The sequence below is a fragment of the Anarhichas minor genome, unplaced genomic scaffold (assembly GCF_050575085.1).
Source record: "Anarhichas minor isolate MPS153535 unplaced genomic scaffold, ASM5057508v1 ptg000017l, whole genome shotgun sequence".
Lineage (NCBI taxonomy): Eukaryota > Metazoa > Chordata > Actinopteri > Perciformes > Anarhichadidae > Anarhichas > Anarhichas minor.
In genome coordinates this window covers 17,743,014-17,767,626 of record NW_027466463.1, presented here as the reverse complement: position 1 = coordinate 17,767,626, position 24,613 = coordinate 17,743,014, and the positions used below count along the sequence as shown (strand labels likewise).

The window sequence follows — 24,613 nt, the reverse complement described above, 5'->3', positions numbered from 1 at the left end:
CGGTTGCTTTGTTTGATATAAGGCTCCGGTCTGGCTGGCAGCTACCAGGGTAATTCATAATTCCTGCAAATATTACACAATCCATCAATTCCAGTGGCCCCTGTAAAATTTACTGCAACCAAATGCACATCATAAATAGAGGTGCAGCCATATTTCAAATGAAGCAATGTTCGGTGCTTAGCTTTGGAAATCCTGCCAGAGACCATTTATTACAGGTCGCTGCTTGTAAGCATCAAAGTAAGTTTGACTTTGGCACACAGACATAAACAAGCACCGGAGTTCACCTGTCACGTTGCTAAACTTCGGCTAAATTTAGAAAAGCTGGCGTAATTAGATTTGAAGACAAACACGAGTCATCAAGTTATACGATACTGCAGAGAGTTATGGCCCTTGGCATATGGAGACGAGAAGATGAAGGGGGGGAAGGGGGTCGCGTGAAGAGGTTTTAAGCATCTTCCTCGTCTGCTGGACATCAATCTACGCAATATATTCTCATCACCAGTGTTGCTAATCCTCCTTCAAATCTAGGACTAACAACCCCCTTCAACTTTTCACTAGAAAGTAGTGAAACACATCCCTCCCTGAGAGTCCCCTACCATCCATCACCTCCTTAACCCTGCCGGGGCCTGTCAATCACGACTGAAACCTGATGCCAATTGTCTCAACTGCAGCGCCACAATCAATAACCCATTAAAATACCGGTGAGACAGACTGCGGGGCAGCAGATGTTGACACTTTACTCCACTTTCCTTAATCAAAGTATCAAGGAGGCTAAAATAAGGCAAGGTTAACAAATCCAAGACTGAAATGGTGATCATCTGTGTCCATACAGCGTTGCTGCCAGCCCTTCTGTCTACATAGAGTTTTCCTTTTATAATGGCCAGCTTGTTCTGAGCACTGCTCATGCAGGTAGTGTGGCTGGGGGAATTATGCAGCTGAGGCACCCACCTGAAGGTCTGGCCTCGATCACGTAGCGCGTGATGGGAGCACGTCCTGGGTCCCCGCTGGTCCAGTGGATGGTCAGGGCCGAACCATAGCGCGTGATAAAGGGTTCTCCGGGGGGTCCTGGGGCTCCTGAGAAAAAAAGAATTAGGTGTTGAAGTAAAGAATTAAAAACATGACAATTTTCACAAACAAACATCACGGCCTGCTACCTTCTCCCGGGCCGGTGGTGATGTTGGCCTCCACTTCGGGCCCGTAGATGAAAGTCTTGGCCCGGATGCGGAAGTTGTAGGTGATGCCGTCGGCCAGGTCTTTGAGCTTCAGCCAGAGGGGGCCGCTCCCCTTCACATCCACTGTCACTGTCTTACTGACGCCTGGGGGGGAGGGGGAGTGAAGACATTCGGCACAGGCCACTGAAGACTCTAGACAAACAAACCACATTTAGAGCAGATCTTACACAGGCCAGGCAACGTGGGAGCACACTCAACACAGGTAAACACACGCACACAGTCATGGAATTAGTAGTGGGAAATAGGTTCACATTTCAGCTCTGGAGACACAAATCATTTGCGATGACAATATATATATATATATATAGATATATAAAAGGTTGCAATGATGTACAAGCTGTTAAGGTCAAGGTGATGATTACAGCTTACAGCCCAAGAAAAATGCACACCACAAGATTTTCACCAGGCTGAGGTAAATTGATTCAAACAAAAGTCAGATCCTACGCAGGTTTATTGATGATCCTATTACATCTTGTTGTGTGCATACAGGTTTAACAGAAGCCAGCAGACACTTTGAGCAGGTGAAAACGGTAAGAATGAGCGCTCACCATCTACCGGTGTGCAGGGTTCGTAGACCAGACGGAAGCCCTCGATTATGCCATTCGGGAAGGTGGGCTCGCCCCAGGACACATTGACCGAGGTGGTGGTCAGCTCACTGAAGTGGATGAAGCTGGGAGCACTGGGAGCTGTAACATTCAGAGGTCAAAGGTCAAAGACACAAGAGTCAATAAATTAAGTATAAATTAAGTAACTAGGTTTTAAATTCAATTTATTTTGTATATCCCAAAATCACAAATCGGCCTCAGAGGGCTTTACAATCTGTACACATCCTCTGTCCCGGGACCCTCGCATCACTTTGCAGTGAGTCTGTGTCCTTGTTCACCAGCTGAACCGCCTTGAATTGGTCAACACTACCTTTTCGTTAAAATGCTAGACATACCTATCTGAACTAGGCCAAACTTATTCACAATCACAATGACAAATTCTCAGCCTCCAGTCTGCATCACAGCTGACTGAGCCTATGACACCACTGTGCTCGTAAACACAGTTTGCCCCGTTGTCTTCTCACTTGTCAAGCAGAAGTTGAGACGCTTGCAAGAGACAAAGCTCCTTTGTCTTCTGAAAAGATGGGATAACTATCTCCCCGGTGCTCCTCCCTCCTCCCTCCCTCCTTGGCATCTGCTTCCTCCTCTCACGACAGTGACCCAAGAGGGAAAGAAACCAAGAGGCTGTGAACATGCTCTTTTTCTTCCTTCTTACTGGGCCTAGTTACAATATCGAAATGCACCAAAATGGTGAAAAATGGCTTCTTTTACACAGGGGTTTAAAAAAGAAAAGGATGGGTGGATGGGGCATGGGGGCGGTTTGGCAGCGATGCTGTGTACAAATAGCGTGGCCTGTAGAGAGAAAGCTTGCTCAAAGAAAATTTCCTACCGTCTACTTTTCAACCAAAACAGGAGATTCAGCAAATGAGTCCAGAGTGGGTTTGCTGATTGGGAACTTATGCTCAGTGTGTGGTTCCGCTAACATCGTTTGGCATGCTGACAGCAACGATTAGCATCATCTTCACATCAAATTCTTTCCTCATACTTGACTCATCCACTTTGAGAAAACACTCTTCAACATCAGCACCACCAACACGTAAAGATGACAAATGAATGAACATGGCTGCACGTGATTCTAATTTATCCGCTTTAGTCATGTCGTCCCGTTGCCTCGTTTGTCTTCAGCTTGTCTTCTTTCCCTCAGTAACTCTCCATCACGTGATCATTCATTACAGAACAATTTGTTTTTCTATATTGCTCGATTGCAGGAGCCTTGCTGAAGTGAAAAGACCTACCCGCTTGCTGAGTGCGCCCCCTCGTCGGTGGGCTGCGGGGCCCGTCCCCCGCTGCATTGAAGGGGGCAACACTGATCATATAGGTGGTGTAGCCAGTCAGGTTCTTCAGCTTCACACCTCCTTCGGGCATGAATAGAGTCCGCAGCCGCTCCGTCTCATTCTTACGCTGGAATTCCCAAAAGTAGACCTACATGGAACAAGAGTCACGAATGATTATTAATGCACGTCTGCAGATGCTGTTCAGGGAATACAGACACTTCTGCTTCTATAAAACTCACTCCCGTTTCAAACTCCCTTAGGGGAGAGCAGTTTCATTTTATTCCCTGTAAATGTTTTCTTGAGCAACAGACTGAACCTTTCATGGAAAGCCCCGCTGGAAAACGCCGTTAGCTAAATGTGAAAAAAAGATGTGCATTTAATGGTGATTACCATCAAATTGATGTAGTCTCTTGTGAACCACAACACACATTTGAATATTTATATAAAGATAAAAACCGAAGACAACGGTGTTGCCTTATTGCGAAGTAGACCCATGAAAGGTTTTCCTCCTGAGTCCAATATGAACGAATACGAAGTGTGAATCTGACCCCACAGTGATGGATGATTTAACTCTGAAGCCTCCTCTGCACCTACAGCATCTCTGTGGTACATCCAGTTGGGTAAACTAGCAGCACTAGAACATCTATCATTCAGGTATCACTCAATAAGTGATCCCTGAATGATTAACGGGCTGATACAAGAGAACAAATTACTACATTAAAATGTAGTTATTATTGTCGTTTTTGGGGGTTAAAATTGAATGTCTTTTGTTGTTGTAAGCATTTTCTGAAAACTCAAATAAAACATGAATAAATAAATGGAAGTGTGAATCTGACCTTGTAGCCCTGGATGTCTCCATTCTGTGCATCCACAGGAGGAGGGTCCCATGTCACGTCCAGCTGGGTGGCTGTTGCCGACTGAATGGCCACATTCTGGGGTGGGGCTGTAGGCACTGTTGAAGGCAATCACACAAATGAACTAAACTATACAAGACAAGGACATTCTCTCTGTATCACAAGTGATTGGTTTAGCTAATGGTATTGCTACTTTACTCATTGCATAGGCAGGTGACATTACAGCACAAGAAACTACAACTACTACTACTTGCAGTGGTAAAATAGCTTTGCCCGTGAGACTGTCGACTGAAATGACAGGAAGCGTACACACCTGCTTCTCCCACAAACACCTCCTGAGGCGGACTGGTTGGCCCCTCGCCCACAGCGTTGTATACACTCATGCGTATCTCATAGCGCTTGTGTTTACTTAGCTCTGCAATGGAGGTAAACAACCAGGCATATAAAGTTAGGAATTGTATTGAACGGCAAATTGTAAAATTGTACTTTTTATCAGTTTAATCTCTATTTACTGTTAATTGTGAACACCCAATATTCCTTCCACCCCATCCCTCAACCTCTCTCCAGGTGCTTCAAACAATTAGTAAAACTCTGGAAGGCAATAATAAGGATAAAAATCTCTCACTGGTGTCCTACTCGTCCTCACAACACTGCTACTGGCAACGGAACACAGATTCTTCTGCTGTAAATAATTGCAAGTGTGCAGGAGAAATATGTGGCCATCTGCTTTTGAAGTGCTTATCCAAGTAAGCAGACATGAGCAAACCAAGGACTACGCGAGCTTGTGCGCTCGGTGTCCAAGAATTTCTGTAGACAGTTCGCTTCCATTGGCCTCGAGTGTTTGTACCGATGCGATGTGAATACAAGCAGCCAAATGCTGTGTTCATTTGCTCGACACTGCTCTTCGCGCAGGGCACTTGAGAATATGTCGAGATAGCTGTTTTTAAAAACCTAATTCATTTGGGGATTGAATCATTCATAACTCATGTGAATGTGTGTTTTTTGTGAGACAAGAACACAAAACTTACTTTCCAACTCATGCTGGGTCAGAGTCGAATCACTCAGATTCTGGATGCTGTAGGGGGCTGCGGTGGAGAGGTAGAAAGAAACAGAGGTAACATGTGAGAGAGGAGATGGCTCAGTGTCCAACATCGTTTTCCTTGTTGAGAAGCGCTTCACTATTGTCATAAAAAAAAAGAAAAAACAACCCCCAATCACAGTGATCATACCTCTGAGTGAGCGCCAGAATGACTCAAGAGTAAAATTATAGGCTAAGTTACACGCCGCAGTAGAAACAGAGCCGCGCCTGAGCAAACCTAATGATATCTTGCAGCTGATAGCTTCTGATCACAAGATGAAATGTTTTGCTGTGAAGTGTCAAGACCAGCTGGGAGAGCTTGGAGACAGAATAGGCCTGTGTGTTCCTCTGATGGAAATAATGGTGTTGCATGGACTCCACAGGAATAATCAACCGTGACAGAGTCTTGTGTGAAATTGTTGTAAAGCAGAGAAATTACACTTTTCTTCCCAACATAATATTGCTGAATAAATTTTGATGTAAGTATATTAATATTTAAATAGCGTACTGAACGAACAATAAACACCACGTACCCACAGTTCTAAATGAAAATGTTCCGCAAAATGTATTTGTGTACGGAAGTGACAGCGCAGGTGGTAAAATGCTGCGATTTGTCGTGTTAGCTGCGGTAATGACTCACCAGTGAGCTCACCCCAGGTGGACATACTGTTGATGGTGTGCAGAGAGTAACTGCGGAGACGGTCGTACAGCAGCTCGCGATATCGAATCCGAAAGCCCAATAGGATTCCATTTATCTTCTCCTCAGAGGGGTGCTGTAAGGGGAAAGATGGAGAATCAAGGCCTGCTGTAGCAGATCTCTGCAGAACTGAGCCCCAGAAACAGCTTTGAATACTGCATGCGACCCAGTTTTTGAGTTTTAATGACGTCATATAAAGTTAATTTCACCTTAACAGGCATGCAACTTGTATGTTTTGCAATTTTGCAATTGTTTTTCATTTAATTGAGCCAGATTTTAATAAATGGCGGCCCGCAAAACTACACCGTACACTTGACAAAGTGCAGATGCTCTTCTGTTCGGTTGCCAATGAAAGACTTTAGCGCCTTCACCGAAGGGGTACTAAAAGTAGGTTGAGTCGAGCCGAACAATCTAGTGGAAATGAGGCATAATTTACCATCATTGAAAAGACTTACAGTAATTGAAAAAAAAAATAAATAAATCTCCTCAGACTGAGCTCATCCACAGATGAGTCACATGGAAAAATCCCCCCATGGTTGAACATGAGAGAACAGGGCCAGAGGGGAGAAGCAAACAACTACCTCTCGATCCTTATAAACTCTACAAGTGTTCTCCATAAAAGTGAAATTGTGGCTTGGAGCCTCCTGTTTTGCTCTTTACGACCTGTTAATTCAGGTGCGAGTGTGGGAGAGAGTGTTTTTTCTTCGACTCGAAGTCTAGGTCTACTCTGTGTACTGCCGTGGTCTCTCATTAGAGGCCACTTTCTTAGACTTTCATGGATTTTGCAAACAATGAAACATAGAAAAAAAAAACAGCACGTATACTGTCTCCTCTTACCTGCCAGCGGATCAGCACGGACGTCGTTGTGTGCGGCGTGACAGAGAGGATCGCGGGTGCTTCGTCGGGCGCTGAGGCAATAAAAGTGAGATAAATGGGATAAATTGACCTGAAAATGTTCACATTCAAGGTGCTAAATCTATCCAGGTGCAGTGGCATTCATGGAGCATAAACACACAATAGCTACAACAGAACAAGCACTGACGGATGAGTCAAAAATAGCAGTTGGAAAGAGCACAATTCTTTTGTCGGTTAAAGCACCGCTGGGCAAACTTTGCCAAGGTTTTAATGCCGTCCTCTTGTCTCGTGGTAACTGCAGATGGTGCGCACATGACATCACCTGCTGCCTTTGCCAGTAGTGTCTGAATCACAACAATAGGCTAATTCATTCAGACATTAAACTCCTCTCATAGTGGTACAGAGGTCTGTAGTCTTACAATTGTGCCTATAAATACCTACATAAAGTATATGAGCATACGGTTTATGTGAAATATTTCCCTATAAAACATTACAAAAAGCTTTATCTTTTAAATTAATAGTTTGACATTCTGGGAGCTTATTTGCTGTACTTTGCAGGACTATTTCTCGGGCGCAGTGACTTCCTGGAGTCTTGTCAACACTGCGAAGTTGCCAGGCAACTTATGGAAAATCACTGCACCAGCCAATAAACTGTCCTGCACGTAACGCTCCAGAGGATCACATCTCGTTTTTACACTTGGACAGATTCAACACATGACACATACAGTACAGTACGTGAGCTTTAGAAGTGCTGGTTGTTGGCAGATTGTTTTTACCTTTCCGTCCAGTCTTTATGCTAAGCTAAGCTAACCGACCGCTGGCTGTAGGCTTGTAATTACCGCACAGACATGAGAGCGGGTATCAATCTCCAGATCTAACTCTTGGCAAGAAAGCAAATAAGCACGTTTCAGAAAAAATTTCAAACTATTCAGAGTTAATTTATTCGTGATGTCACTCTTACCGTCCTGTAGAGTCGTGATCGCTTCGCTTTCCTCGCTGTACTCACTGTCCCCTATGTCGTTGGTGGCTTTGACTCTGAACTGGTAGGATGTGAAGGGCTTCAGCCTTGGGGATGGAAGCACAGGAACGCACATCAATCTCGATGATAAACTACGGCCCTGGATCTTAAACCCTTTGAGCCACAGATATCAAAAGAGAAACGCAGTCGGACTGTGGGAGCTACTAGACACACATTTCAACATGTGTTTGACTATTCCATCGTTAATGTTTTAAACCACCCTGGGATCATTATTCTGTATTAGGATGTCGTTGATCTGCCAACAGCCGAGGGAATAGTTAAGTGAATGTAGCAGTGGGGATTGTGAAAAGATAAAGTGTTGTTTCATTTAGTATCAACAAATAGAACAAATATAGCATTTGTTGTAACAAGGGAAGCTAGAAAGCACCCTCTACCTCGACACTATGTAGGAGCTGGCCTCATGGTTGACGGAGGCAGAGTGGACCGTCCAGTTGTTCTCAGGAAGCTCTCTGAGCTGCACCGTGTAGTAACGCACTGGGGACAGGCCGTCGCTGCCGGGCTCCCACGCCAGCAGGACCTGACGGGCCTGAACATCTTTCTGAGGAACCATCGGACGGCTGGTGGGCTGGGGACGAGCTGGAGGGACGGACACACAGGCAGAAGGTGTGAATGAGGCAAAAGAGACAGTGGTAAATTAAATCATTTGTGTAAAAGACATAGAGTGGGATCAAAGGATTGAGGGAATGAATGGGAAGTGGATGACATAGGAAGGATGGAGAAAGGGGAAAAAAGCAAAGTTCTTGCTTGCTCAAATTTGCATTTGTTGCACAAACAAGGGAGGGAAAAAAAAAGTGTGATTATGATGAATGAAAAGTAGCTGAGAAATGAAAGTTACAGAGTAAACAATCCTCAACATGCCTCGAGGGAAGCAGATGGACTGATTCCTTCTCACAACTGCATCAGAGCGCTTCCGACAAACACCCACAGGGCTCAGAAACCCCTTCAGAAAACACATCTGCTGACTGGACTGTTAACCGGGAATGAACTGATTCCGAAGACGGCTTTCTCTACAAGTCGTGTCATTACTGAGATCACATAATTCTGCTCTCAGAACTATGCCTACAACTGTTGCTGTGTTTCCTGTTTGTTACCATCACACTTCAAAATACCACTTCGCTTTGCAAAACGCTATTAGAGGTAATTCTTTTTTGGTCATGTGCTGATTCAGATCGTTGTGATATAATCCTCAACATATCGAGCACTCAAACATGGTAGAATTAGAACACACAGTGTATAATTTGAAGGGAAAGCCTGGAGAGTTTACGTGATTACTTTCTTTCTCAGAAAAATTCAAATACAGCACACATTCGGCGAGCTATGGTTACCTCTTTTCTCGGTGGTGACCACCAGTGCCTCAGCGGCCTCGCCCCAGCCCTTTCTTGTCTGCGCTTTGATGCGGAACACGTAGACGGACTCCGGCTTGAGGCTGGTCACCGTGTACTGGCGAGCGCTGGGGATCAGCACGTCCACCGTGGGGGTGTTGCTATTGGAGGAGTTGAGGTGGTACGTGATCTGGTAGGCTGGAGAGACGTCGGGGACAAATAATCTTATTGAAGGTGTCATGAGGGGCTCAATGGTGAAGTTTTCTAACAACAACAACAATTCGATTCGCATCTGCTCCTGCATGCTACTGTGTGGGTCTGACACACGGTACAGTTTTAAAATAAATGATCTGACAGATGTTTAATGACTCTAACGCTCTCAAGGAAATCCCCAATTAGCTTACAAGAGAATCCAACTCACTTTACAGCTGGAGAAATTACAAGATTTGATATTAACATTGAAAACACCATGCCTTGAGGAGTTAGTATTTGCAACAGTGTTACTAACCAAGTATAATGCCATTGGGCTGCGAGGGGGACTGCCAAATAAGCCGGACTGATGTGGTCCGTACTTCTGGGAACAGGATCCCCACTGGAGGTCCTGGAACTGCAGGAAAACAACAGACATAATATATAACATAGCTTAACAACCCTGGAGTTACTCAGAATTCCAATTTGGTGAACAAAAATTGCATGAAACTAAATATATATTCTCTTCTTCACCATTTGAATTTACCAAACAAACCACAGCGGTCACCAACATAAAACGAAATGTACATTCAATGAAGCCCTGATTTATTCAAGTCGAGATTAAATGAAAAATGCCCTTTTAACCTTTTTAGATCACAACCCAGATCATATTCTGCACCTATTCAACAACATGCACATATGCAATTTATAAAATGGATATAAAAAGTTTCAATTTCATATAATTTCATGGGAAAAAGTATTGCTACATTATTGCAATAGCATCATTCATGGTTTACCATAATTTAACACTCATAGTTGCTTCATCCTTTGTCCCTACCATCATCCAAAGTCCTCTCCAGTATGGGTGGAGAACTGGGCCGTCCATCTCCAATCCGTGTGAAAGCCAGGACCTGGATCTCATAGAGCACATATTTTCCCAGACCAGTCAGCTGGACACTGTGGGTGGCGTTGCCATCCACTGTCCAGAAGTGAACTGGACTGTCAGAGTCCTTCTCTTTGTACCCCACCTGATCCAGCGAGGAGACGAGAGATAAAGAGAAGCTGGGGGAAAAGGGGAATTTGGAAATTGTGAACACATAAGAAGCACAAACAGACCTTGTAGCCCAGAATGAGACCATTTCTGTCCGGCTCGGGAACTTCAAACCAGCGCACCAGAATACTGCTAGAGGTGGTGGCGAAGGCAGACACGTTGGTGGGTCCACAGGAGGGGACTGCAAAACAAAGAGAGCAGAGAGGCCAAAAAACATTATGCCTGAACAGTCCATTGTTTGCTATTTATTCTGAAAAATTAATTTGTTATGCTCCCTATGTGTGTGTGGATGTCGGTGTTTCACAGAGACGCAGTTTGAGTGATCTGCTATGGTTATATCGTGTGTGTGATGTGTTTGCACAAAGCCTCTGATATCCAGGGTATACCTGGATACCTCCAGGCCCCGCCGGAAAAAAAAAAGACTCAAGAATAGGCCTTTTCTCTTCCTTGGCGCTCGTCCCTGGACATAATGCGCTGATTCCTAAGAATTTGCTGGAGTGAGTGGAAAAAAAACGAGCACAGGAATTCCACATTTGAGTCCATGTGTTCTCAATTTCCTCAGACTCCTCCCACTACCCAATGTCTGGTGAGCGATATAAAGGTCGAAGCATGGAGGGAAAGGGATGTGCTTTTGCTTGAACTGGCTGCTGAAAAGACTCTGGCATTGAGCACATGGCAAAGTGAGAACCGTAAGTGTGCTGTGTATTATTGATATTCCACACATAAAGGTGTGTTTTGCTGTGGGCTTTGTTTTAGCTGTATAATAACTCCTCATTTCATTCTTGTTTCTGTTGACAAGAATGTGACACTTGGCAGCAGAAAACAAAAGCACTTTTGAGTAATTAAGCAAGCAATGCTATGTTTTTGTAATGCAAATGATTCAGCGCAGTTTGCTACTACTCATTGATCTTCATACATCAGACTACCAGTGTTTTTCTCTGAGGATGACAGATGAGGCGCTAACTCACCAGACTCCCTCGTCCTGCCCCGGACTGGCTGACTCCAGGGCCCCGTCCCGATGCCATTGACGGCCTGGACCCTGACCTCGTACTCTGTCCACTCCTCCAGGTCCTCGATGGTGAACTCTCTTTCCAGGCGGTCGGCAATGATGTGGGTCAGCGCCCGGCCCTGCGAGCCCGCGCGGGAGTACTGAACCCTGTAGCCCACCTGCTCCGCATTCCCGTTGTATTCCCATTCAGGCAAAGGCTGGCCATGAACAATGAGAGAGAGGTGGGTCAAAACAAGCCAGAAAAGCCAGAAAATACAATAGACTGATTTGGCTTGGAACCATGAACTTATACCTCTACAGGTGGTCTGTCCTATTTATGTTAAAACACACTGCGATGCACTTTTTTCTGTTGTTGTTGTTAAAAAACAAACAAACCAGACTCCTTAGGTTAGATTCGATAAGATTTATATGTGTAGTAAAGGTGCAGCATCATGGTTGACAAATGTAATGGATCATTGAGACGGTATGCACACAGGAAGCAGATTCCTTCTTACCATCCATCGAAACCAGAGGCTGGTCTCGCTGGCGGTGCGAAGGGTGACGTTGGCGGGGGCCATGTCAGGAGGAGCCGGCAGGGTCTGGATCTTCCTGGAGGGCTGGCTGGGAGGACTGGTGCCCACAATGTTCACCTGACGCATACGGAACCTGGTGTTGGGAGGTAAACATTACAATGCAACTTCTGCAAAAAGGACAGTTTTAATTTGAACAGAAATCACAGCTCAGAATCTGGCAACTTGAACATCCAGCATTATCGCAGTGCTTGCAGTGAGCCTCCTCTTACATGAGGCTTATTGCATTTGAACCGAGATCAGAGCACTGAATATGAATGCCGTCTGGGCTTATTTGTGCTACAGCCTGAATATGCGAAAAACAACAACATTTTGATCCAACGCGAGGAACGTTTAAATCTACTGAAATGTAAACTGGCAGCACTGATGTTGGAATGATGAGAACTATAGCTGTTGTGGGTCTTCGGGGATTGGCTCAGTGTAGCGTTGATATTGAATGTGATCGTGGAAAACAAGCAGGATGCACCAAGATAAAAGATCATGTGCATGCTGTAAAAATAATATTTAAATCGCACTATCCATAACAAGCTCGTGTTCAAATCAAAGGAATGGAGAATAAGATGAGGCTCCTGGGATATGCTGAAATGAGCCGAGATACTCAAACACGCTTACACCTTATCTGCTGTTTGTCACAATCTGTACACGCTTCATTTCCATGTTATCTAGCATGAGTTTGTACTGCGAAAATCACGAGCAGGTTCTAATAAGACTATAATAATGCACTACGCTGTGCATAGTGTACAGCAGTTTAAAATCCAATGTGATTGGGGCTTAGGCTCTGCTTTGGTTCTATCTATATATCAATTTTGTGACACATTTTATTTCATTTGAGAGATGATAACAAAATTAGACGTCTAGGCTAAGTCTGGGCCTTTTTTACTGTTTTATTTTCAACAGATGAGTGTTCCCAGTATAGGCTACCTGTAGAAGGTGTACGGGTTGAGACCTGGCACCTCCAAGGAGCGAGCCTCGGGCTCGTTGGTCACCTGGTGGACCATCACCCAGTCCTCATTTTCTCCCACCACGCCCACCTGTTGACCAAGACAACAGAGAGCATGACAAACACGGCCAATACCGCAAACCTCTCTCAAGAAGAAGAAGTCAATGAGATCCGTATCACGTCTTGAAATCGTATTTGCATCAAGCAACAATCCAGCAAAAGGAAGGTGACTCCGAAAGCAACAACACATGATTAAGGACATTGGAGCTTCGGCTCTGGAATAAATCTGGTTCACCTGAGCCTCCATCTGCCAACGGGAAATGGAAGTTTTGCCGTCGTAGCCGGGTTTGAACTGCAGGGTGACGGAGCGTGGGCCGATGTTGGAAATTGCCACGTTGGTAGGGGGGCCAGGAAGCTCTATGAGGAGGCAGAGAGGGGAAGAGCCAACGTTAGACAGAGAGAGACAGAGAATGACTGAGGGAGCAAATCACCAACACTACTGTTGGTTGTTCTTGTGTGGCTGCCTCTCACACAGGGTGGCTTTGGTCCTCTTGGGTAACTCCATCTACCTCAGCGCCCCCTTGTGGCTGTACAGATACTGCACACAGATGCACTCCTCGGCGACCTCACTTCTTTCTCTCCCTCTTGTTCTTTCAACTTCAGCTAAAACAGCAAACGTATATTCGATTTGGAAAAAGATGCTCACGCGCAGTACACAGGCGGAGACAACGCCGTGAATGTCGATTACACCGCAGTTATCCGGGCAATACATCTGAAAATGGTGAATTCAAAGAACAGCGGGAGGGCTTTTTTTGTGTATATCATGGTGTGTGTGTGTGTGTGTGTATGTGGGGAGTTTTTTTACGTTCATTTCATCTCCTTTTCCCTCACGCTTCCCTCGGGATAAACGTTAAACCTACCATAACATATGCCCATTCCAAAGCACAATATAGATTACATAACTCATAGTTGGAGGTATTAACATCCAACTGTGGCATATTGGAGTGTGGACAGCGGCCTACTGTTCAAAACATATAATCATCCCCATGGGCACACTGAGCAATTTTTCCCCCAAGATTGCTTAAATGAGGGCGTATTCAACCCTAATGAAATGCAGATTATACGTGTCCTAGTAAAATGATCACCTCTAAAACATTTGCATGACTGATTATTGAGGTGGCTTTCGGCTGAATCGTTGTGACACAGTTACAGGCACATAGGTGTTTTCTTTACACGTATACAATGAGAGTAATCACCATTCCGGGGACTTTAACTGCTGCTCTGAAGCCTGCTCGCAATATAACAGCCTGTCATTGCACAGGTTTCCCAGATGCACAGGCTCTGAGTGCTGCTCCGGTAATTGATGTGGACATTGTACGTCTATTACACAATTTTTGCAAATATGAAATCATATTGAAAACACTGTAATTGAAAACACTGTAATTGTCCTCAATGCTCTCGTGGGAGCTATTATTCTGCAGATGTGGCGCAGATATGTGTATTGGTGAGGCTTTTTTGGCTCCGTCCCAGCTGAGGTGACCGGGGTTCAATTTCAATTGTGTCTGGCGCCAAATTGAATGTGAAACAGTAAATATGCAGCAAGGGAAGCATTAATAAAGGTTCCAGCTGTTGAAAAATTAACAGTGACTTAAACATGTTCACAGAGAGGCTGCATTACAAACTGGGGTATGAAAGAGGGCATTTATCTAAAGAAAGATGCAATTGAGTTACATTATGGGAAATGTAGGATCACCAGAAATGTCATTTTCTTCTTGAATTTGAGGTAGCACTGGGTGGGTAATTGATAAGCACAATTATCATTTTGTGGGTAAAGTATTCCTTAAAGTGTCTGAATGTATTGTTTGGTTACTGACCTGGTGGGACGCCTGAGGAGATGGTGGAGGAGGACAGCTGGCCCTGTCCTTTGGAGGTCATCCCTGCCACTTCGATGGTGTAGGTGGTGAGAGCAGTGAGTCCAGTGACCCTGTACTCTAAGGTGACGTTTGGCAGGTAGTGGGTGACTCTGGTGTTTGTTCGGTTGAACTCCTCCCACGAAATGCGGTAACCTGAAGAGCAGCAGAGACGGGGTTGACAGCAACCGACAAGAGAATCCTCTCAGGGAAGATTCGACAGCACGTTTTTACCACAATGGCAGCTCTCAGCTCGCAGGCTACGGGGCAAGCTAACAGAAACATTGAATTAACTTTCATCAAAAATTGAATATAGCAAATTAAATCAGCCTGTGATTATACCTTCCTGCACACGCATCCTCCACCCACTCCCATCCAAACACACACGCTTACCCTCTCAAAGTTAATGCAATTTGCTCCTTGGCCAGCAGCTCTTTTCATGTGATTGCGTAAGGCATTAGGCAGCACTTCTTGCCAAATCAATAATTTCACATGGCATGTCGTTGTTTGTCTCCTGGGAGTGTGCAGCACATCAAAATGCTTTGGAAAAATGCTTCAGTATATTCTGCCAAATCTCAACCTTTGTAAAGACTTCAATATTAATGTAACTGGTGGCATTTGTTCTTTACTCAACGTTTGAGAGCATTATTTAAAGTGGAATAGAAGTGACAGCTGCTCACTAGAAATATATTTAATTAGGACATGTACATCCCTGGACAAATTAACTTTAATCTACTTTTTTATTTTTTTAAAACAGGTTACAGTCGTGACTGATTTAAAGGGCTATACTTTTTCTTTTTAGTAAACCGCCCTTCATTTCTGCTTACTTCTTCTATTATTAAAGACTTGAGTTGTGTTTTAGGAAGCGAGCCTTTACTTGTAGAGCTTGGGGGGGAAGAGACAGTGTTCTGTGTTTGCAATGTAATGTTTTATGTAAGAAGTTATATCATGTTTTTGTTGTTGTCTCGCTGATGCAACGGTATATTTGGTGCCTTATAAGCTCATGCGGCCAAATGAAACAAACAAACAAATAAAGTAGCTGTGTACCTAAGAGCTGCATGGGCTCACTAAAAGAGTTCAAGCTGTTGTTAAAAAGCAACGTCGAACAAGCCTCAGCTCCACCTTAGCGTTCTCTTTCAGTCAATACCATCTCGGACAAACTGCTATTACCAGCCATTTTGGCCTTACTAAAATGTATGATTTTGGAGTGAAGTGAACGTACCTGTGAGAACTCCATTCTTCTCGCCGGGCTCACTCCAACTGACTTTGAGCGAGGTGTCCAGGATCTCAGTGAAACTCAGGTGACCCACAGCACCGGGGGCTGGACAGGGACAAATGAGGTTAATGAGCAAATGAGACACTCTATATTCAATAATAACTCATGCTGATCAGCTTTCATACCCGCACAACTGGTGACAGCATTTGCATTTTAAATGTGTTTACAAATCGAGCAAAAACAAGGTAATCACTGAAGAAAACTGTCTGATGACAAGTTGGGGAAAATCTTTCCAAAGCTTAACCAATTATCTCAAGAGGGACTAAGACCCAATTATGATGATCCTGGCTGGATGCAGAATAAAGTCAGTCATTAGCACTTCTCTACAACTTCGTTCGGCATGAATAATAGATCTCGCCCGGAGGATGTGTTACTGCGAGATGCTCGGTGGCCCCCTCGCCACCGCCGGAGAGAGGAAAACTGTGGAAGAAAAGTCACTTACTGTCCTCATGTGTCCTTAATGCCTTGGGCGGGCTGCGGGGGCCGTCTCCGGGCGTGGTGAAACACAGCACAGAGGTGTAATACTCTGTGAACTTCTTCAGACCCGTCACGTATCCCACGTGGACGCTGTCCTGGAAGTTCGGTCGCACTGTTACCATGGTAACTTCGTCGTCTTTGCCGGGCTCCCAGGCCAGCAACTGAAACAGACGAGCAGAAAAGGAGAGGAAGGAAAAGTGAGTCGGAAAGAAAAAAAAATCATCCCAGACAGCGGCTAATCATCTTTCTGTAATAATTCGCACACGTGTAATCTCACAAAACTAACAATAGTGTCTCCTCTGGTAGGCCGGAGCCAGTCTGAGGAGTTATTTGGCATCGTAGCTCTCCCGAATATATTCAGAAAGATACCCTGAAGAGGTTTTGACTGGGAGGGAATAGCTCTATTAGGACAGACTGGGAGAGGCTCAAGAGAGGCATGATAGCATCCCATCATGGATGTTGATTGCGCACTATAGAGCATCTACTAATGGGACCTGTACTGACCAATTAGGTGCGAAGGTAATGAGTCCCAAAGGCAGGTCTGCTGGGTTTGTTTCCAGCTTCCAGAGAGAGGGAGCTTCCAGGGAAGTAAAGAGCTGGCAAGAAGATATCAGAGGGAGAGATACTTGACTGTCTGCCACGCTCGCTTTTCTCCGTCCCTTCCTGAAAGTCTTCCCATCAGCTTTCACACTCTTTAATTCCCTTTCTTCTCACTGCTGCTGATATCTCTCCCCCTGGAGAAGACAATCTGGTATTTAAAATTCTAATTTGTACAGTGACCCCCGCTCCACCCAGCTGAGTAAGGCCTGTGGAGCGCTATTGAACAGACAGACAAAAAGAAACCCAATGACATAATTAAGTCGCAACAGAGTCAATGGCGGAAAAAAAACAGAACTGCTCTATGGCTGAGGCTTCATGATTTCCTGTGGGGTGCATTTGTTTCAACGCAGTATACGCAAGAGGCAGAGAGATGGACTATATTCAAGAGCCTGTGACAAAATAATGAAGACATTCATCATTACCTGCACACAGCTTCACAATAAAACATGAAAAATGGCTGCAAAGATAAAGAGGATGACCTCCGACTAACAAATGGGTGAACAAAGTCCATCGTTCACAGTGGCACCAAATATCTGCTGCCCCTTGGCTCTTCTCTCCCCCTCTTGCTACACAGGATATGTGATACTACACGTTCAGCCCTGACAGCTCTGTCAATGGACGTGATGGCTGGCGGTGACGGCACCGCGGCGGCCACTGACCTTGTAGCCCTGGTTGATGCCGTTGATGAACTGAGGGTTAGGGGCTGTCCACGTGAAACGGATAGTTGTCGAGTTGACCGACTCGGCCTGCACATTGCCGGGAGCGATGGTGGGTACTGGGATGGGCGAGGGGGGATAAAAACAGGGAGACAAGAGGGGAAGAGAAAGATGAAGGAGAGAAAAAAAAAGGTGGGAAAGGCAGAAAATAAAAGTGTGAGAACACATTTCAGTGGACTGCTGGAAGTCTGCCTGCATCTATTTTGATGTCAGTATTGATCGCTGCTCAGCTCAGGTCAGGGCAGATCCCGCCATCACTCTCTTTCTGATGAAACGAACACCTAATACCGGGCTCTCCGTGGGTTTGTTTGAGACTGTGTGAGCTGCTGATAGATTTCAGGGGGATGCCACACCTCCGTGTGGTCCTTACAAAGAAGAATCGACGTCAATGAGGTCGCATGATTTCAACCCGAGATGAAAATGACCTTGATGCTTACTGGAAGATTTTTGTTTTGTTGCATCCCAGTCTTATTCATCATGCTTAAGAGAGAAACTTAAGTAAATACGTACACATGCAGATGTATTTAAAATGACACATTCAATAGTCAAGAAAGAAAAATTGTCAGCATATCAGCTTTGGTCTAGCATCGATGGAAGTCTCTTAAAGTCAAGAAAGGATTCTTCAACGGCTGAATTTCAAGGACGCTAGGTCATCGAATCACGCCTGAGGACTCTTCCAATTTGGAGCATCCTTCGAATTCTACCGAGTACCTTGTTCGGAGGATTTTCAAGGATGCATGCGTGTATCCTCCGCGCTCCCAAATCACCCACAATCTTATGCGCATGTATTTCCTATCAACCGAGTTAGAAACAAGGAAAATACGCCAGTAAACATTCAGTTATTTCACTTCAGCAGTCCGCCAAAAATCGGTGTCTGATAAAGTTTGAGGCGAGAAACTTTCTTCACTCGGCCACAGACTCGAGCTAACCCAGAAGCGTTAGCACAAGCACAACAGCAAAGAGAAACAGCATGTTTTTTATGCTTATAAATCATAAAATTTGTCAAAATCCCTGTTGATTTTATGTTGTTATTTTCATGTTTTGAATCTGTGTATATTGTTTCCATGAACGCAAAATCAATATTCCTACTAGAAATTGTAATGTTTTCTAAATAACATCAATGGAATGAGTTCTCACCTCCCTGCAGAGTCCACTCAGTGACTTTATGGCTGAAAGTGCCCAAACCCGCCCCGTTGTAGGCAGCCACCTCAATCTCATAGTTAGTCCAGATGATGAGGTCCTCCAGCAGCAGGTTAGTCACATCGGGACTGGAAATGTTCTTCATCTGGTAGTCCACAGGCAGCCCAGTCAGACGGTACCTGACACACACACACACACACACACACACACACACACACACACTTGAACTGTGAATGCTGGACTTCACCACTAAGTCAAAAAACATTACAAACCTGTGCTGTTTGCACACTGAACGTGACATTTTAGATGACTCACTGACAAAGAGGGGACATTACAGTACTTTGCCGCTTGAGCCAGTTCACTAAACTCCCTGCTAGGGGGAGACAAAGCACCAGCAAACAAGCAATTAAAAACCACTGCCGGCACTGACTGTTGTCTGGAAAACACCTGCTGTTTCATTTGGATGTAATGAATAAGAAGCCCGACAGAAAACCAAACTAATTACATGTTTACAGGATTTACAGTCAGTTTGGCATATTGCTGACTCTGCCGATTAGAGTCGCTAAAGTTTTTCTGAACTCAAACTTTTTTAGTTTTCTCTGAGACAAAATCATTGATTTAATGCAGTGGTGTTAACTGACACTGTATGGACTCTTATGTCAAACATACTGCGTGTGACCGAATTCCAACTCTTAAAACATTATGATAATGTCTTTATAAATCTTTTTATTTGTTCATACTGAAAGTGCAAATCCTAAATTCTCAACGTCACAGATTTAAAGTGAAATGAATCAGCTCTAACGGCACGAGGGGTGAACCTCACGCTGAACTGAATGTAGGTTTGTTGATTCCGGCCCTTTGTAATAAACAGTGAGACACGGAGAGGTGTCAGTGGAGCGGTGGATGAACGGGGATCTTACCGGACGGTGTAGCCCCTGAGTATGCCGTTCTGGTGGCTTTCCGGCGGAGGCTGCCACTGGATCATGATGGACTGGTTGGTCCGGCCGCTAGCGATGACGTTTTGAGTAGGAGCACTGGGGGGCTCCTCTGGGAGAGAGACACTGCACACACACACACACACACACACACACACACACACACACACACACACACACACACACACACACACACACACACACACACACACACACACACACACACACACACACACACACACACACACACACACACACACGCAGAGATTTGAAGAGAGAGGAAATAGGATTAAACAAACATTTCTCTCTCTGGAAATTATAATGAACACAGCTTTAGTTTATTTCAAACTAAAGCTTTGTAATAATACAACAGCCTAAATGAAGCATATCCATTTAAAGCTAAATACCAGTTTCATTTCAACTGAAGCACACACTAAAAACCCTCTTTTTCTGTCTCTTCAACCGTGTCCTACCACTTTGTTGTCTTTGTTAAAAACCCAGAGCAGTCCTTGCGTGCTTTTGCTCCCCAGATATATGCACAGGGCCCACACTTAACACCACAGATGAAGAAGTCATGGGACGCCTGGGCTCTACAGCCACCTAAACGCTATATATTTACTCGGACAGAACACCATGAGTGTCTGGGGGAAAGATGCGTATGAGAGATGGGAGTGAGATCAGTGGCGGTGACTAAGTACCAAATGGCGTCACATAGCACAGAGTGCCAGCCCCCCTGCAACACACAGACGGAGCCCCCCCCCGTGGCTCTCCTCTGGCAAAGGGAGCTGGCAGCGAGAGGCAGCGTGACAGACTGGTGGAGGGCGGGAAGGGAGGGAGGGGGGAAAGTGGGTGAGGGTTAGGAGGGAGGAACGAGTGCTTGAAGTTGTGTGAGGCCGCGGAAAGGCCGAACCTAATGTCGCCTGAAACCTAAATCCCTCCTGCGGCTTTCCGAATGCGAGAGCACGCGGGTGCTGGTGTGTGTTTACATGTGATTGTGCGTGTTTGTTTGTGTGTGTGTGTCCGCTTTGGTACACTTATATCCCTCCTCGCCGACTCTTGACTGAAGGGATCTGGTTGTCTAGGAAATGGCTTCCCTGAGCAGAATGCACTATTTGCTAACAGCCACCAAGTTCTGCAGGTTCTTGTTTGACATTTCTAAGATGTCTCACTGCTATTGCCAATAAGATGATACCACCATAGAGGAACATTTTAGTGGATTTCAAAGGAAAAGAATGGATGAAAAAAGCTTGCTTCCCTACAATAAAAAAAAAAAAAAATCCATCAACATGTCCTCAGAAAATTGATGGGAAAAGTGTACCTCGAAAGCCCCCCTACAAGGGAAACTGTATATTGCCATTTTGTTTTTCTCTATTTCTTATACCCTGGGTAAAATGGACAAAGAACTGTTCTGGTGTTGAAGTGAAGTGGTAGGAACAGATGTAGGATCTGTATTTAACTCACCGGTCGGTCTCCTTGCTGAACTGCCCCTTCCCCACGTCATTAACGGCACAGAGGCGGAACTGATAGGAGCGCGCCGGGATCAAGCCATTGACCGTCACCGCTACGGACTGTGGCTCAATATTGGCCAGCAGGATGGCCCAGGGAGCGTCTAGAACAAAGAAAATCTAGTTGAACACCTTGTTCCGACACATATCTTGTTCATCGCTTTGCTAACCATTCGCCTTAACATCCCATCAAATGTAACATTTTGTAAGGAATTAGTCTAACATCTCTGGCAATTTCACTAATATTCAGAAGGGATTTTCACTCTCATGCCTGCAATCATTTTGTCACGGTAGGTCACAGTTGAAAAATTCAAATTCATTAAATAAATGAAACAAGTCATGCTGACAAAAGGAAGCGAGGGCACGACGTGCTGCAGATTTAAGCCCGGCACAGTTCCACATCGTATAAACTTAAAAGGAACACGTCACCCCCAAAATGATCATTTGTACTCGGGGCAGCTGTGGCTCAGGAGGCCTCTGCCATCAGCGAGGCCGAAAACGGAGAGAAGTCTAAAGTCCAAGTCTCATTGATCCAGCCGTATGCTCAATGCTTCCCAAACACCTGCATGTTCGCTGAAACTTTACTATTCAAAACACTTCTGCATAAACACTTTACTGGTCAGTGCGAGTGCCGTTGATGCAGAAGCATTTTTAAATAGTAAGGTTTTAAGTGGGAAGTGGTGAGCATACGACTGGTTCGATGAGACTTGGATTTCACTGCACGAGTTGTGTGAGAGTCTGTAAACGGATGTTTTGCTGTTGTTTAACACGGCGACCATTTACTTCAATTCATCAAGAGGTTTTGGCTTATTTATTGCCGTACAGGTACAGTATGTGAGAAAAACTAAGTTTTATTCAAGAAATCAAGGTAACTCCGGGTGAGCAGTTGATACACAAATTATTTTGGGAGTGAAGTATTCCTTTAAGTTGCTGGTTACATGCAGAGCTGTTAAGGGATGGACTGTAGTGTAGCTTACACGTCCAAACTGAGTTCAAAAGCGATGATGGACATTCTTAATTAGTCTTATTGATCATGCTTTTTCAAGTTCTTTTCTGTATGTGCTTTGCAGTTTAGCTCTTTGGGAAAAAAGCATTGATGTCATAGAGGCCTGGCTGCGTGGAAATAATTTAAAAAAGAAATCAAAACAAGCAACATTTAGCGTCTTCTTCACTTGTTGCTGCAATGCTGATCACAAGAGCCGAGGTCCCTCTCCCCCGGACCGAACTCATTATATACCATTCATAGATCTTGAAGTTGTTTAAACCGCCACAAAGGCTACAAAGCATAGAAGGTAGAGAAGGATGCAATGCATCGATGCATGACTGGATCATATGTGACTTACTGTTCTCAGACACCTCCAGGACGTAGCGAATGAGGGGACTGTTGCCATCAAAAGGCTTGGCCCAGGCCAGGTCGATGGCTCTTTTTTCCGATGTGCTCAGCACGGCAGTAGGGTTCTCTGGGGCATGGGGCAGCTGCCTGCGGGGAACATCGGGACAACTTCGATAAATAAAAGAATCCCTCACATCACAGCAAATCCTCCGCGGGGACAGAGCGTTACAGAGCGTTACAGATTTCTGTCTACACTGAACGTCTTCTTAGACACATCTGAAGTAAAGCTGAATGTTCTACAACAGTTAGACGGGTGATGAAATGTGGCATGACAAGACGGCATAGACGGTTCCTTGTCCAGATGGACACGCAGGCAAACAAAAGGAGATAGATATCACCTAAGGGGAGGGGGGGTGGATTGAAAGGCATGAAGAGACAGACAGGGAGAAAATGCACGGATAAAGACATGAATAAATGAGGCCAGAGCTGGGGATCATTAATTCATTCAGCCATGAATTCAGATAAGCACAGACAGATTGATAGATAAGCCTTCTAGCAATGAATGAATAACTGGCAGTAACTCAGTCAAAGGCAGCCAGCCAACGAGACGGCCGATAGGGGGACAAAGAAAGACACAGTCAGTAAGTACATCAGTTTGGCAAACAGAAAGTTAGATGTCTCATTCATATTCAGTTTACCCTTGCTGCAGTGCCACAGTACAACAAGAGTGGAAAGTCTACGAGAAAGAAAAGATTTGAGAAGACAAAAGCAATCCAGAGCAGTTTGTGTGAGGACAAGTGTAGTCTCACTAGGTAGGGCATGGGTGTGGGGGGGTGTGGGGGGTGTCCCGTGGGGCTGAGAGTGTGTCGGGTGAGAATGAGGACAGGGGAGGTGAGGAGGAACGGGCGCCATTTAAGTGTGTTCGTCTGGCACTTGCTATGTGTGGATGCATTGTCTTGCTTCAAAAGACATGTTCCTTCCTGTATCTTTGCACTGGAGAATACCAGAGCAAAAAAGAGTGAGAGAGAGAGAGAGGGAAAAAAAGGAAGAGAAGAAAATAGAAAGCCAGGCAAGCGATTAAGGCGACGGTGGTTACCTGACACGGAGGTGGGCGCTGCGGGAGTCGTTGCCGCCAACGGAGGTGACCCTGCAGGTATACGTGCCGATGTCACCTGACCAGGTTTGGGAGATGTGGAGGGTGCCGTCCGCCTCCAGCCGCATGCGGGGGATGGACTGGACGCTGATCACCGAGCCCTCTTTTTCCCAGACATGCCTGGAATGCAAAGTCATCAGTCAGCTGGCCCGTTGTCATTAACGTCACCGTCCCCGTCGTCACCTGCTGCATTTTCATTCCTTCAGCAGCGTCAGTCGATCAGTTTAAACACACTGACGATATCTATTTGCACTAAACGCTGCCTTTGTATTTGTCAACCTGGGTGTCTTTGCCCATTAGTAAAAACAACAGTATTACTCACCACCTCCGTTTTATAGATTTAGGAAAATGCATCGGCAACAACAATGTCAAACGGGGCGAGGAGGGTAAGCCTTGAACCAAACAGAAAACATCTCAAACACCACACAGAAAGTAGTCCCTGGGAAATCCTTGTCCAAATTGTTCAAGTCAAAATCTGCAATTCCCAGATCTGAAATGTTGAAATTTTAGAAGAAGCTTGACTGCATACAGACTCAACAGAGTGACGACTGGAACTGAACAAACAAGTAGCTTTTGTAACTCAAACTGAACGGTAAAGATCATCGAATTCACACTTCTTCAGCGCCTAATTACATGCACAAACAAATACATCAGAAAACAGTTTCTACCAGATTGCCAGAACCTGACTAGCATTGCTTGGTTGCCACCTGCTGAGATGTGAACTCTGATGTACACGAGCATGTCAGCCTCAGATGGTAGGTTAAGTCTTTTTGACAGTAAAGCAACGAGTAAACTGGGGGTTCTGCTTGTTATTTATTCCACCACAAACCCAGAAGAATATTTTATTTGGGAGG

At 45.0% G+C, this 24,613-nt stretch overlaps 1 protein-coding gene across 1 annotated transcript in view; it reads right to left on the bottom strand.

The window, feature by feature from the left end:
• The window catches only part of sdk2b (sidekick cell adhesion molecule 2b), a 68,416-nt gene that overhangs the window by 12,164 nt on the left and 31,639 nt on the right, over window positions 1–24,613 (bottom strand). Inside the window, exons 12-39 of the mRNA XM_076092854.1 lie at window positions 23,703–23,879; window positions 22,617–22,753; window positions 21,230–21,377; window positions 19,754–19,894; window positions 18,831–19,012; window positions 17,637–17,752; window positions 16,343–16,538; window positions 15,847–15,945; window positions 14,589–14,780; window positions 13,010–13,131; window positions 12,696–12,805; window positions 11,700–11,850; window positions 11,165–11,402; window positions 10,262–10,377; window positions 9,984–10,173; window positions 9,465–9,563; window positions 8,960–9,154; window positions 8,009–8,210; window positions 7,557–7,660; window positions 6,578–6,648; window positions 5,684–5,816; window positions 4,994–5,050; window positions 4,279–4,380; window positions 3,948–4,063; window positions 3,073–3,259; window positions 1,781–1,918; window positions 1,155–1,316; window positions 949–1,074 (exon numbers count right to left, since the gene is read on the bottom strand). Of these exons, the coding sequence (XP_075948969.1) occupies window positions 949–1,074; window positions 1,155–1,316; window positions 1,781–1,918; window positions 3,073–3,259; window positions 3,948–4,063; window positions 4,279–4,380; window positions 4,994–5,050; window positions 5,684–5,816; window positions 6,578–6,648; window positions 7,557–7,660; window positions 8,009–8,210; window positions 8,960–9,154; window positions 9,465–9,563; window positions 9,984–10,173; window positions 10,262–10,377; window positions 11,165–11,402; window positions 11,700–11,850; window positions 12,696–12,805; window positions 13,010–13,131; window positions 14,589–14,780; window positions 15,847–15,945; window positions 16,343–16,538; window positions 17,637–17,752; window positions 18,831–19,012; window positions 19,754–19,894; window positions 21,230–21,377; window positions 22,617–22,753; window positions 23,703–23,879 (4,007 nt within the window). The remainder of the gene's footprint in view (window positions 1–948; window positions 1,075–1,154; window positions 1,317–1,780; window positions 1,919–3,072; window positions 3,260–3,947; window positions 4,064–4,278; window positions 4,381–4,993; window positions 5,051–5,683; window positions 5,817–6,577; window positions 6,649–7,556; window positions 7,661–8,008; window positions 8,211–8,959; window positions 9,155–9,464; window positions 9,564–9,983; window positions 10,174–10,261; window positions 10,378–11,164; window positions 11,403–11,699; window positions 11,851–12,695; window positions 12,806–13,009; window positions 13,132–14,588; window positions 14,781–15,846; window positions 15,946–16,342; window positions 16,539–17,636; window positions 17,753–18,830; window positions 19,013–19,753; window positions 19,895–21,229; window positions 21,378–22,616; window positions 22,754–23,702; window positions 23,880–24,613) is intronic.